The sequence below is a fragment of the Kogia breviceps genome, chromosome 9, assembly GCF_026419965.1.
Source record: "Kogia breviceps isolate mKogBre1 chromosome 9, mKogBre1 haplotype 1, whole genome shotgun sequence".
Taxonomy (NCBI): Eukaryota; Metazoa; Chordata; class Mammalia; order Artiodactyla; family Physeteridae; genus Kogia; species Kogia breviceps.
The window spans coordinates 95,901,540-95,916,261 of NC_081318.1; the positions used below are offsets into that span (position 1 = coordinate 95,901,540).

General features: G+C 44.2%; 1 protein-coding gene across 12 annotated transcripts in view; it reads right to left on the reverse strand.

Annotated features, from left to right (window-relative positions):
• Nucleotides 1-1,548: 1,548 nt before the first annotated feature.
• The window catches only part of ATXN7L1 (ataxin 7 like 1), a 253,101-nt gene continuing 239,927 nt past the window's right edge, over nucleotides 1,549-14,722 (reverse strand). For 9 of the 12 annotated variants that reach the window (XM_059074490.2, XM_059074491.2, XM_067042827.1 and 6 more), the window contains 2 exons: nucleotides 14,524-14,598; nucleotides 10,173-12,862 (listed from right to left, as the gene is read on the reverse strand). In XM_059074490.2, coding sequence (XP_058930473.1) covers nucleotides 12,821-12,862; nucleotides 14,524-14,598 — 117 coding nt within the window. In that variant the 3' untranslated portion in view covers nucleotides 10,173-12,820. Of the gene's footprint in view, nucleotides 1,602-10,172; nucleotides 12,863-14,523; nucleotides 14,599-14,722 lie in introns of those variants that run through there. The other 3 variants (XM_067042828.1, XM_067042824.1, XM_067042825.1) reach the window with 2 other exon arrangements.

Genomic DNA, 14,722 nt, shown 5'->3' on the forward strand with positions numbered 1-14,722 from the left:
TGTATGTTTAACTTTTTAAGAAACTGCCAAACTGTTTTCCCAAAGCAGCTGTACCATTTTATATTCCCAAATTACTAGTAATTAAAGGCTCCCCAGGAGATCCTAGCGGACAACCAGGACTGAGACCCTGTGTTATAGCAGCCCATGAGGGCTGAGCTAAAAGATCTGGGAAATGTTGATCAGGAATCCCAAGAGCCTCGGAGCTCCCAGCTCGTGCTGAGTATAATCCCACAGCTCATATCGACCCATGACGCACACTGGAAACTCCCAGGGAGCCATTAAAAAATACAGTGTCTGCCCCTTCACCCCCCAGAGAGTCTGATATAATTGCCTTGGGGGCCAGGGTGCAAGGGTTGGGGGCTGCCTCAGGCATCACAGCTTTTTATCAGCTTCCTGAGTGGTTCTAGAGCACAGAGTGACCAACTGTCCTGGTTTGGCCATGACTATGAGGGGTCCATTACCATGAAGCTTTCAGCCATAAAACTGGGAACGTCCCAGGTCATCTTAATACATGGTCACTCCATTTGTGGACCCCACTAGCATAAAGAGCTCAGCCTTTGGTGTTGGATAGACTTGTCAATCTGCCTGTCAGCTTGGAGTTATAGCTCAGGGTTAGTGCGTGTGTTTGGGGGAGGGTATGGATAAAAGGGAAAGTGGGGGGACATGAGTAGCCAGGACAGAATGTGGGCTAACTCCCTCTCTCCATTTTCTCTGTCAACCAGGGACAAGTTAGAGATGCCTCAACTAGGAGTTTTGGTGGCTGTTAAAGGGGAGAAATATATGAAGCCCACTTTTTCTGAGCAATTGTATGATGAGGCAGTGTCCTGTAGAGGCCTCTGGAGCCAGGCTGCCTCACTTTAACACTCTGTTGTACCACTGACTATTAATAACTATGGGATATTGGGCCAAACACCTAAATTCTCTGCCTCAGTATCCTCAAGGACAGAATGGGGACAGTGTAGCTACCTCATAGAGGATGTCTTCAGGACTGAGTTAATATATGTAAAGCTCTTTAAAAAAAATGGTGCCAGGCATGTACTAAGAACTACGTAAGTGTTCACTGTTATTATCTTAATAGCCTTGTTAAAATGAGAAGAAGGGGGAAATCGTGACTAAATCTATCCTACAGCCTACGTCCATAGGCTGTCCTATATGGTTTCCTATTGAAAGATTTTTTGGTTAATCTTTCAGATTTTGTGTTGCAGCTTTAAAGAACTATATGTTCTTGGTTCTGCATGTCAATATGGGAGGAGCTAACGGTATATATACTATGCGCTTAATGTTCTTATGCAAATCATAAGGGAAACATAGTTTGGAACCTGATAATTTCATTTTCACCAAGTTGCTTTATTGGTGAGCTGCGTTTTTGGAGTTAAAAAAAAAAACCACACCAGAACACAGTCTAGTAGTGACATCGTATTAGTCTTTGTGTCAAGTGGAAGTAACACAGACTCCTGTTTTAGCTTTGCAACTGTGATTTAACAGGTACACAGGGTTCTGTGGAACTCAAGTCTCAAAGTTAGTCTTTGTGAAATGGTTAACACTCACTTATCTGTGATAGTGCCTCATCTATTCAGAAGCTTTCCTCGTTCTTCAATAACCTAAAAAGAGCAAAAATGCTAAAAACATCTCGAAACACTAATTTAAATCCATTTTACAAAAACATGAAAATGTAGAAAATATCAACAGCATGGCCACAGTACAAAGGATCACAGGAGGAGATTGAGATAATAGCTCTGGTGCTTTGGTAGCCCCTCTACAGTACTTCATTAATTTTTTTTTTTTAATCCTCTCAAATTGTTTAAGACTCACAAGAAGTTGCAAAATGGTACAAAGAGTTCCAGTGTATCTGCCTTGGGCTCCTCCCGATGATACTGTCTTACATAACCGTAGAACACTGTCTTTGTTAAACTAGGACAACAGCATCAGTACAATACTATTAACTCAAGTATAGACCTCATTTGGATTTCACCAGTTTTTACATGAACTCTTCGTTTTTCTGTTCCGTTTCACTTTGGAAGCTACTTCTGCACTTCTGAACATCATATTATATCCTAAGCTTAAATTTAGCTCCCATCACACTGACTATGTCTGTTTAAGCTTTCATTAGATCCACCAAATTGAGGCCCAGAACAAAACTTATGAACAACATTCTCTGAGCTTCTAAATTATTTGTATGAAGGATGACCTCAGATGATCTCCTATTTATTGATACACAGTTTACATGGGGAGTTAAGGACCCTTTCTCAAGAGGCTTCACCATTTACCAGCTGTGTGATCTTGACCAGATTACTTGACCTCTCTAAACTTTAGTTTTCTCATCTGTAAAACGGGGGTAATAATCTTACCGACCTCATAGAGTTATTGTAAGGATTAAATTAGAAAACATGTAAAACACATAATCAGTAATTTTATTACTCACTCCCCCTATACCAACATCACCGCCAATACCAGCAGCAGGGGAATCCCTGTCCTTCTAGCTGTCTTCTTTTTTTTTTTTTGCGGTACGCGGGCCTCTCACTGTTGTGGCCTCTCCCGTTGCGGAGCACAGGCTCCGGACGCGCAGGCTCAGCGGCCATGGCTCACGGGCCCAGCCGCTCTGCGGCATGTGGGATCTTCCCGGACCGGGGCACGAACCCGCGTCCCCTGCATCGGCAGGCGGACTCTCAACCACTGCGCCTCCAGGGAAGGCCCTAGGGAAGCCCCTAGCTGTCTTCTTGATGTCAGAGTAGTGCAGGTATGGCTTAGAGCTGGGAGTCTGCTCAGGGCACAGGCCGGAAGTCTTTACTCTCCTGGCAGATGGCAGGGTGGCGGGGAGGGGTCTCTCATAGCCGGGACAGCATCCAGGTGGCATGCAATCCCGTCTTCCCTGGCTGAAACTGAGGACGCATTTCCCAAAATAATACCACTGCATTGATATCAGACTTCAGGTACATTGTGGGATCTATCGGCTTTTGTGGGTTGTCCTGCAACCTAATCACCCTTGATATTACATTTAAATGGAAGAATATATTAGGTTTCAAATGAAACATTTGGAGCACAGCCCACAGAGTGGAGATTGCTTATACAAGAAAGATAATTGCTTGGATATAATTTTGGAAACTAAGACATCCGCTTTGCCCCAGTGCCCTTTTCAAGCGGGAATAAGTTTAAAAAAAAAAAGTAAAAAGTGGTAAGAAATTGTTGATGTGAATGTTGGTTATTTCCAACTGATAGCGAAATTCTCCTTGTTGGCCTAATGGATTAGATTATCTTTTGTAGTTTAACGTGAATTGATATAGTATCAGTGGTCATAAGCATGTCTTTTGCATTGGCCAAAATCTCTGTATGCTGGGGCTGGCTTGCCCAGGCTCACAGGAGTTAATGTGTACTTCTCTTCCCCCTCTGGATTCAGAGAGGTCATGCTGATAGCTTGAAATCAGTCATGGTGGATGTATTAACATTAGAGAAATCAGCAAGTGCTTCCCCTGCCACCCCTAAAGCTGGATGTTTGACATTTTACCACCAACACACCACTCCATTTTTTAACTCAGAAAACATGTATTATATGCCAGCTGTATGCCTGCTACTGTTTTAAGATGCAAACAACCTTGGATAACACAGTCCTTTAAGAGGATCCTACAGATAAATTTGAAGTCCAAGGAAACATGAAATATACATGTTTTTTGAATGAAAAAGCACCAGCATGTCAATGTAACCCACACCAAGCTTTACCAGCACAAAATCTCTGTTGGGAAAGTCCCCCTATGAAGGAGGATTGTTTTTAAGGCCATTCCAGGCATTCCATTTTTAGCCATCTCCAGGACAGACTATTCCACAGCTAGTCACTGTAATCAACTATATTTGATCACTCTCACCACTTTTCTCTGGTCTTGTCTCCAGTGTTTTTAAGCTGCCAAGCCCAAAGCCAAACATTGTACTCTGGAAACACGAAAGTGAGATCATCTAATGGCTCCCATGCATTTCATCACTGTGTAGGTGTCCTGATAACATACTTATCTGAATTTTTAAAATATCAAAGCAACACACACATTTTTGTAACACATTAACATTCTACAGTTTATGATGAAAAGAGACAATCTTGTGCCTCATCCCACCCCAAGGTAACTTTCTCTGCTGGACCTGGTTTCCTTGGATCCTGAATCTCAGCTTCCCATTCAATTTTTCCAGAAAATAACTTTTTAGTCCCCTGCTGGGGCGGGGTTGGGGGGGGACGGGGAGAGAGTAGCCACTTGGCTGCATGTGAGCGGTGAAGGGGGCTCTGACGGGCCTGACCTCTGGGGGATCTGGGGAGAAAACGGGCTTATTAGTATTCTCCGCAAACTACTTCTAACTTTCTTCTTTCTGCAAAGACAATTATGGCTCCAAGTTTGCCCTTTACCTTTTGTGTCTGTGTGTAAACTTTTAAATTTAAAAGCGCACAGTAAAATTAATGAATCTTAAGTACACAGTCAGATAAATATTTCATCAGTGATTCTATTCATTTAACAAGCCCCCAGGTCAAGATACAGAACACTGCTAGCACCAGGAACCTCCCTTGTGCCCCCGAAAGGTGACGTCTATTCTATAAATCTGTCTGTTTGTATTCATGGCTTTAATTCACCAAGGTTACTTTGAATGCCAATTCATTAATTAAAATGTTGAACAGTACTGGGCTCGGCAAGGACCTGGAGGGGACATCCTGCAAATGCTGGACGGCGAGCACTGCAGGAGATACCCTCTCTGGTGTGTCCAGCAGCCAGTCAGGCCCAGTACTGAGCATCTAGTACAGATCCAAACCTTCTCAGTTTATTGAGCTGAACAGGACCAAGAGACTTGTAAAAACTGCAAACAGAAACAAAAACATGCATCTGATTCTTTCCAAAGGAAAAGCCCCGGAATCATGTTTTTCCTCTCCGTTCTCTTCACTTCCATGGGGCTCTGCCTTTGCCCTATTCCAATAATGTGCCAGAATTGCTACCCTCTACCTGCCAGCCCTCCAACACTGCATCAGGATTATTCAGGAACATGGGGGAGATTTGGGGGTGGGTAGTGGAGGGGGGTTAGTGATAAGGCCAGCTAGGAAATCCAACAGAGAAGTGAAGTGGGGGGAGAGAAAACGAAAACCCTAATACGGACCATGCAAGCTGCTACTTTCACAGCCCCCCACCCACAGCAGCCAGCTCAGGTGCCTGATGACGCGAACGCTTTTGTGATGATCCTGCTGCTTTGATTAAAAATTTACTGAAATACTTAAAGGCGAAAGGAGGAATCCAGAAAAGCTCCAGAATCTTCTAAAATTAAGAGAACCCTTCCAATGTTAATGACCTTAGATCAGATTTGTGATTTCAGTTGTCACAATAAATGCAGCGCCTCCGAGCTGTTGGCTCCCGTTGTGATTTTGCAATGATTCAGACTTGCGTGGGACTGATTGTTTGAGGCGTTCAGATTTTTTACACCTTCCTCATTTACTTTTCTAGTTGAATGGCTTATAAGATGTAATGAATAGAAAATAACCTTATTGAAATACATTCCTGGGAACTTTGCTCAGTGACATGGATACCTTAAACCTGATACTCTGGAATAGCTCCAACCAGATCAGAAAGCAAGAAGTTATTGCCTAGTGGAAAAATCAAAAGGAGAAAAATATTGAAGTATTGTAAAATAAATTCTAGAGACCTGAGTAAACCAACTAGGAGGCACATAGAATTATAAGATACCTTTATGGAAATATCCACAGGGGCTTAGGAAGAAAAGTCGGTAGGTGGAGTTTATTTCTGCAGGAGGCAGGGAAATATAATGGAAAGAGCACCAGATTGAAAGGGGGGACAGGCTTGCCTGTCAGCCAGCTGTGTGCTCTTGGTACCTCATTTGACCCGTCTGTTTCTCAGTTTCCTCACCTGCAGAAGAGGGTCTTCAATATTACTTCCAGTTTTCACACTGATTCTCCAAGCCTATGACTAATTTTGAGGCTTCTCAGAGTTCCAGGTTGGGAAAACATAGGATGTCTAGGCTCCCTTCAAAATGGGAGTTAGAAGTCACCAGGCCAGAGCAGTGATGGACGGCCAGTCACAGACAAAGCTCAGAACCAAGGGATAAATGACGTCCTTGCTGCTAGAAGCACCACACTGATGTTCTGTGGCTATGGATAATCCAATTATACAAACGTTTATGTGCAACGTGCTTCCTCTGTGAAGCTTTGAAGCTTCTTCAAGCTTCAAAGCTGCTTCCTCTGGTTTTTTTTTTTCTGTACAATAGTGAAAATATTTACACTTAGGCCTGAGGCAAAACGCTAAGAAATTTGCCAAAGTTTGCCCAAGAGTGTTGGCTCCAAGTGGCCTTGCTCTACCCTTGGTGTGCTCAAACCACTCTCCAAGACTGTCTTCACCATGCCAGGACTGTGCTTTGATCACAAATCTCAAATGTGCTCTCAATGCCGTGTGGCAATCCAGTTTCGTGAGTAACTACTTAATTCTTTCTTTTCTCTTCTCAAACTTCCTCTGAGCTCTCAGGCACACCCAGCTTGCCCCGTGGTCACTGAGAAAATGGAAACCATCAGATGGGGATTCCCTCATCTCAGCTGTGAATCTACAAGCTGACTTCTTTCTTCCCCATTTCCCTGGAGGAAGTGTCCTTCTGACTACTGTTAAGTTAGTCAAACAAAGAGGCCATTAGACTGAGATGCTTTAGTGCCCGAGAGGCCTATGTAAGCAAACCAGAATCTAAGTCTGTAAATGTCTCAAGGTTACAAAATCCAAAATGCTGGGAACAATCTATCACAAACAGCCAACTAGGCTTTAAGCTATAGCCAATCAATACCTACCTTACTTTGCTTCCACCTTTTCTCTATAAAAAGTCTCACCCCAGCTCCTGTTGGTGGAGGTCCTAACCACTTCCGGTTTGGGGCTGCCTGACTTGAATCCCATTTTTGTGCAGATAAACTCTTAAAATTTTGAATAGGTCTCGGTTGATTGTTTCGCACTACAAAGGCCAATACGTCCACATGTGTTCAAGTTCACCTCCCTCCTGCCTTCTCAAAAACTTCCCTTGGAAAAAAAAAAACATCACCCCTTTCTCCTGTTTCATCAACCTCTCCCTCCCCTGTTGTCCCAGCCTCACCAGCATATGAATCATGATCTGGACCCTTCTCCCTTGAAAAACAAAAGGGAACAAAATCCAAACACTCCATTGTGCCTTCTAACCTTCTTAAGACTTGTCTACACAACTGAACTTCCTTCACTCTCCTGCCACTTCAACACACCTGCTTTGCTAAGGTCACTCTGTGTCCAAGTCGTAACCCTTAGGACCTGCGAGTATGAATTATGCGCAAAAGGACGTAACTACCTTAAGTACCTTGAGAGGATATAATCCAGGATTTAGGGTGAGCCTTAAGTCCTTATAAGAGAAAGGCCGTGGGAGGCTTGAAACCCAGGGGAAACAGGGGAGAAGGCCACGTGAAGGAGGTGGCAGAGATGGGAGTGGTGAGTCTAGAAGCCAAGGAATGCGAGCCATCACCAGAAACCGGAAGAGGCAGGGAAGGATTCTCCTCCACAGCCTTTGAGCGAGTGCAGCCCTGCTTGATTTTGAACTTCTAGGCACCAGAACCCTGAGAGAATGAATTTACGTTGTTTTAAGCCACCAAGTTGTGGCAGTTTGTTATGACAGCCCTAGGAGACTGTTAACCGTCGCCAAAGACCTTCATGCTGCAGAACCCCAAACTAAATACCATCTCTCTCCCGTACTGCAACGGTAGTTAACTCAGCTGACTTCTCCTTGCTTGAAGCACCTTACAGTCCTTGCTTCCAGGGAACCACTGTCTATCGGGTTCTCTCTTCTCTTCGTGAACGGCTCCTCTTGGAGTTCTTTGCAAGCTTTTCTGCTTCTACCTAACCTCCAAATGTCTGCTCATCCTCTCCATCTTCTCTAGTAATCACATCCATACCTGTGGCTCTAAATATCATCCATATAACAAAGATTCCAAAGTTGATGCCTCCAACTTAGACCTGCTGAGAGCTCCAGTCAAGTGGTATCCCATGCCTTCTTTTTTTTTTTTTGTGGTATGTGGGCCTCACTGTTGTGGCCTCTCCCGTTGCGGAGCACAGGCTCTGGACGCTCAGGCTCAGCGGCCATGGCTCAAGGGCCCAGCCGCTCCGCGGCATGTGGGATCTTCCCAGACCGGGGCACGAACCCGTGTCCCCTGCATCGGCAGGAGGATTCTCAACCACTGCGCCACCAGGGAAGCCCTCCCATGCCTTCTTGACACAACAGCTTAGAGGTTTCACAGTAATCTCACACGTGAACAAACATACATGTGCAAAACAGAACTTCTGATCCACATCTGAAGAAATGGCATCTCCACCTAATACAATTGCTCTCGCAGAAGCCTGGGAGTCATTCTTTCTCCTGCTCTCACATCCAATTCCTAAACCAGTCTTGTCAATTTAACACGTAAAATGGATCTTGACTCCACTCACTCCTTTTTAGATCTACTGTCACCATCCTGGGACCACACGAACACTATGTCTCACTGGGTCTCTTGCAACAACTTCCAATGGATTCTCCACACAGCAGCTAGAGATCTTTCAGCAGATCAGATCACGCCATGCCCTTACGTAAAGCCCTTCGAAGGACTCCCACTGAATTGAGCACAAAAATCCAAACTCTGGGCGGCCTTCTGTGACCTTGCCATGCCTTCTGTCCAGCCCTTTCCCTGCTCTGTCCAGAGTGCATGTTCCTTAGGTTCCAAGAACTTAGCAAGCTTTTCCCACCACGGACCACCTCTGCCTGGGATTATCTCCCCAACACTTTCTGCCTTCAGCTTACTTCCTCAGAGGGAACTCCCAGATCACAACCCCCAACCTATTTTACGTCAGTTTCTCCTGTTATTTTCTCTCTCACAGAACTCAATTCTTTCTACCATTGAATTTGTCACAATCTGAAATTACACATTGGATCGTGTGTTTATTTATGTACTGTCTCCCCCACCAGGATGCCTTCAGCAAGCAGCTGGGACTATGTCTGTTTCTCATCACTGAGCAGAGTGCCTAGCTCAGGGGCAGCCACAGATGGGATGCTCCATAAATATCTGTTGAATGAATTCGCTCTCTTCCACACCTTAAATGTGGGTTCTAGGAGGAACGCTCATCTGGTGAGGACACATACACCCAGAAGAATAAAAAACAATACCCCAAATCTAAATTTTATGAAAACCCGAAGACCATTTTACAAACATATAAATTATTTTATTTACAAAGCCATGTTACCAAAAAAAAAAAAAAAAAAAAAAAAAAAAAAAGCCAAAAAAAAAAAAAAAAATACAATCGCTCACTGGAGAATGTCTCCAGGCCTGGTGCTGAACCATGGCAGTATCAATAGATACATGTTTGTTCTTTCTTTTTTAAAACTGTAAGCCATAGGATTTACTATTTACACCTACTTTAGACATTTATTCTGCTTACAATATCACAGGCATGGAATGAATTCTATCTGATAGTGCTAATACATAAAGGTGCAGGACAAAGAAGGAAAATACTTAGTGTTACAAAATATGGATTGTAGAAAAGAAACCCACTCCACAAGTGTGGCATTTGTTTAGAATGTTTGGACATGCTTTCTTCAAAATTCTTCTGGAAAAGGTTCTAAAATCGGTAGTAGGAAAGGACAAATGAGCAGGTGCAAATTCTCGTCTGTGCAACAACAGTTATTGAATATACCCCATGACTGACCAGCTACGTAAAACCCACAGAGTTTTGTTAAAGTGCCATGGGCCGGCAGCATAACAAAATAGAAGGTGTAAATAGAAAATTTCTTTTTTTCCTTTTTTAAAACAAGAGTTCACTGAGAATCAGCAATAATAGAATATGCTGTATAAACTATTCTCTACAAAGGTTGATCAGCATTATTTACAATTGGTACACTGATACAAAAGAAGGCATACAAGTTATCCAGGTCGCTTTTTTTTTTTTTTTTTTTTTTTTTTTTTTTATGGCTGACAGGTCTATGCATTGCGTTACGCTTTAACAACCAGAGCTTTCGAGCCTCTATGGCTGGCGACAAGTCACGAGATCTTCAGGCAGATGGGAGTGTGTGCAGTCAAGGGGCTGGGAGAGAGGGCTAGGTGGGGTGTGCAGAACAGAAGTACCCAAACGATATCCCCCTAATAATGCTTTATAGGCTGGTCCAGTTGAACTCCATTCAAACAAACCAAAAGAAAACCTTTTATTTGCATTCCATTTTTCAAGCTGTGAGTTTTTGAATACATCATTATAAAGTAAACCTGTAGTTGACTGTGAAGGAAGAAACACCGTGGGTTTTCCCTTTTTGCTCAGTTTTCCAGAAATGTCCTCACCTTGGTCAGAGCCAGTCTTTCACCAAGTAAGCAGCATTTGGTGGGGAGCCTCTTTTTTCCAGCTTGCAAGTCAAGATGTAGAGAGCTAAAATGTTTAAAATCCATTGAATTGCTCCTTTAGTCCCTGTTGAGACATTATTTCTCAGAAGCAGCCACTTAATCTCTCAACTTTTGTTTTCCTTCTTTGAGTGTAAGAGTTTATAAATCAGAGGGTTATTTTGTTGCTGAGATTTTTTTTGTTTGTTTTTACTCCTGCAAGTATTACAACTCAAAATAAATTATAAAAAAAACCCAGACTTCTAAAACCGAACGAGACGAAAATTGTGCAAAAATAACAAAGATATGTACATACTTTTCAGTCTGAAGAAATGTACAATAAAAACATAATTCAAAGAACATTTTAAAAATATAAACGTTGCTTCAACTTTCCTAAGTTTCATATTGTTTCTGAAACTATTCTGGTCAGTTAGCTCTGTAATATAGTAAAACATAAATTATTACAAAATTAACACTATAAAAATTTACTTTAAGAATATCTTCTAAACTTTTTTTTCAAAGGGTCTAACCTTGTTTATAATTTCTTAAACATTTATAAGTCTTAAAATCTGCCTTAACCTTTTTTTTTAAAAAAAAAGAAAAAGTAACAATCTTCCCTTCAATTTGCAGTCTCTTTTTCCCAAGATGGAAATAAACCAGCATATAAGTGCACTTTTAACACTGTAGAAATAAAAATGAAATCATCCGAACTAATGTCCTAGTACCTAATATCAACTCCTGATTTTTAAAAAAATCTTTTTATATTAAAAATTTTAGTAATCCTATTAAGAAACACTGTCAGTGCAATTCCATTGATGCAAATCACTCCGTTTGCCTCCCGTCTTTGCAAAATCCAATCATACGGTGAAATTTAACAGTAGTCTGATCCTTGGGTTTGGGGGGAACAGGAAAGAAAAGGAAAACTTCAGGGTGGGGGTGAGGGTTTATGTCCAGCTGCAGAACTGGCATTCACTTCTGACTTAGGGGTGAAGCAAAACCTCCTGGTATCTCTGCCATTATACTGTATACAAAGTTACATGATTCATAGCACAGAACACTTATTTTATATGGTGAATTCCTTTCTTGACTATGATTCCCAATTAGAGCTTATGGTATTGGTTTCTTTCAGAACTCCAGTGTGAACAGTTTTATAGCTGCAGGCCTCCAGCTTCTCCCTTCCGGATCTTCCAAATGGCTCTTCTCCATAAGCAGTGGCCTTACCACCCCTTCCTGGGTTGGCTGTATCGGAGTGGTGGCCTCTGACAACCTAGCGTGAGCTGATCTATGGGTGTGCTGAGTCCACGGGGCCCTCTGGCCCAGGGCATGGAGGTGGCTGGGCAATGCTAGTTATTATTCTCACCAATCACCAGCCGTTTGGCAATGAACCCTCCACGGCAGCTTTCCCTCAGGCCTTTCCTTCCGGCTCTGCTTTTTCTCCTCTGGCAGCGCCCCGGAGGGCAGCTTGAGACCTTCCACAGCGGTGGGCACTGTGCCTCTTCCTGAGTGGCTTCCTGAGGTCTTGTGCCCTTTTCCCTGGGATTCCTCCCCCTGTGACTCGCCCAGCTTTGCGCCGTTGTACACGGTGCCCTGGAAGGGATTTTGCAGCACGGATTCCTAACACGCTCAGATGATCGACAGTCACCCAGTTCCTACCATCTTTTGAGGATATCTTCTCCTACCCCCAGGCCCTTCCTCCTGCCACCTCCCGGGTCCATTCCTGCCTCTGTCCCTAACCCAGGACATCCTCTCCGAGCTGCACAGCTGGACAGTGGTACTGAGTAAGCCCCATCATTAAACGGCTGCCGTTCTCAACTTTGCATCTCGCTCCTCTGTGCTGGTGCGTCCTAGAAACCTGATGCGGGCACTCGCCCACCCTCCAGCTCTCTGCTCGCCAAACACGGGCTGCGCCCCCATAACCGCCCCCCCGAGGCGGCACGCCATCGAGAGGGAGCTTTTGAGAGCCCGCACCTCTGGTGGTCAGTGGGGACCCAGAGAGTAGCAGGTAGGAGGGGACAGAAGGGAAGGATGGGAGAGGGCAAGGAAAGGAGCACTGCGCATGCTCAAGTTCAAGAGTTCCAGACGATGCCAACCAGGAGCGGACATTCTACGATGTCTGCTCTTGTGGCCGGAGCAAAATGATGCAGTAGCAGCATCAGAAGCTAGAGGAGGGACCCCAAACTTGGAAGAAGGTATACACGTGGCAAGTTAAAGAACGGAAACAAAACACTGCTATTGTTTTCTGTAAATCTCAAATTCACGTTCTTTTTGCCTTTTTCTTTTTCCTCAAAACTAAAAATTGGTCAATTAAAAAAAAGAAGAAGAAAGGCCAGAGCCACAGGCAGGGCACAGGAAACAGACTCTTCCCCACTGCCCACACCCCTCCCTCCCCTTGGCCTTGGCCTCCTGGGGTGAGGTCCCGTGGCCAGGCATTGGTTTGGAAGTGGCTTCATAGTCTTGTTATGGAAGAGTCCTTATCCTGCCCGTTCTGTTTGTGGTCTTCTAGGAAAGAAAAGAAAAGAAAAAGCTTGTTTCCAAAACATACATTTGAGATTACCCACAAGAATTCAAGAAGGGCGTCTCAGTTTCCTCATCTATAACAAAGAGGATACGATGCCACCTCCTGCGTTTGGCAAAAGCCAGCTGTCATGAGCAAATGAGGTGATGGAAGTAAAGAACTCTGTAAATGGAAGGTGGGCCCAAAGATCCTAGCTGTGAAGGAAAGCAAGGGGGCAAATCCTGTGGCTTCATGGAGCTCCTCTCCAGGAGGGAGGACCGGAATAATTGATCTGTCTTTGTTTTTCTGTTTTTGTTTTTTAGCCTATCTTTCCCTAACTAACTCACAGACAGCATGCAGAATTACCTAAGGAAAAAGTATAGTGCTGGGTTAAGCACAGAGGCTTTGTATATACAGGTTTTGGTTCAAGTTCCTTCATTTTTATCTATAAAATGAGGATAACCAATCTGTTCCCCAACCTGACCAGGTTGTTAAAAGGTTGAAAGGTGTGTAATGTACGTGAGGAGCACAGCACGGCGCCTACAGAGGAAGGGCTCAGCAAATGGCCGGGGTTCGTATTATTATTACGTTCATTTAGGCTGACAGGCTAGCATTGTGGGTTCCCAGCAGGTATGCCTGGAGTTGTCGGCGACCGCACACACGTGCCTGCTAAGGGTCAAAGTGGAGGCTCCAGGTGCACCCAGCAAGCCATGCAGGAGGCCCGCCGTAAACAGGAAGATGGCCCTCCCTCCCCGGCCCTACACAGAGGAGGGGCTGCAGGTGCTCTGGCACAGATGGGCCACAGTGACTCCAAATGGTGGAGGTCTGAGGATACAAAACCGTTCCCTATGACTTTCACCCAAACTCTACCCAAGAGTTGTGGGGAAACTCCAAAGGCCAAAGTACAGAAAAGCACACTGTAGTTTGGTATCTACGAAACCTGTGGCACTTCTAAGACAACATACCAGCCATATATGTATTTTTTCCCATCATGTAGAACACACAAGACCCTACTCACCTACCCTCCCTGGCCTCCTCCAGACGTGCACACAATCCACTGGAGAAAATCACTTCTATACTGACTGTTTTCACACCTCCAGTTTATAAAAACTCCTAAATCTACCCTGAATAGTCCCACCATGGAAACCACATCCTGAATGGCAGCTACAGCTCACCAGAGGCCTCAAGAAAGTGCTGACCAATGTCCGCCACGAGCAAAGCCCTTTAGTCAACAGCATCTTATTTAATTTTCATAATAACCGTAGGAGGTAGGCATCGATTCTGCCATTTAAGAGATGAAAAACGTGAGACTCAGAGAAGTAATCTACCTGATATCATACAGCTGCTGACAGTAAAAGCTAATAGCTGTGTTAGGTCTCAGGCATTTTGCAGGGGCTTTATGTCTATAAATTAATTTAATCCTCACAAAAGCCTTATGAGATAGGGGCCATAATGATCCCCATCTTATAGGCGAGGAAACTAAAGCACAGAGAAATTAAGTAACTTGCCCAAGGGCACACAACTAATTAGGAGAAGGCCTAGCGTTAGAAGCCAGGTAGCCATTTTCTTAACTGGACGTGAGATTTGAACCAGGGTCTGACCCCAAAGCCCACATTCTTTCCACCCTGCTGATGAGCCTATGGACTTCTGTCCCCCAGTAACTTACCTGTCGGCTGTGTCCTGGGCTGGATATGCTTGAAGGACTGGATTGTGACAAAGCTAGGCTGCTATTTTTCCCAACCTGAAAGACACCAGTGAAGCCCTACTCAGACAAGGGAGCCAGCTCGGGAGAGACCCACCGCGATACCAAGAGTCGCCAGGGGAAAGGGGGAGGCTGCACGGTACCTCGCTGGCTCTCCTCCCGT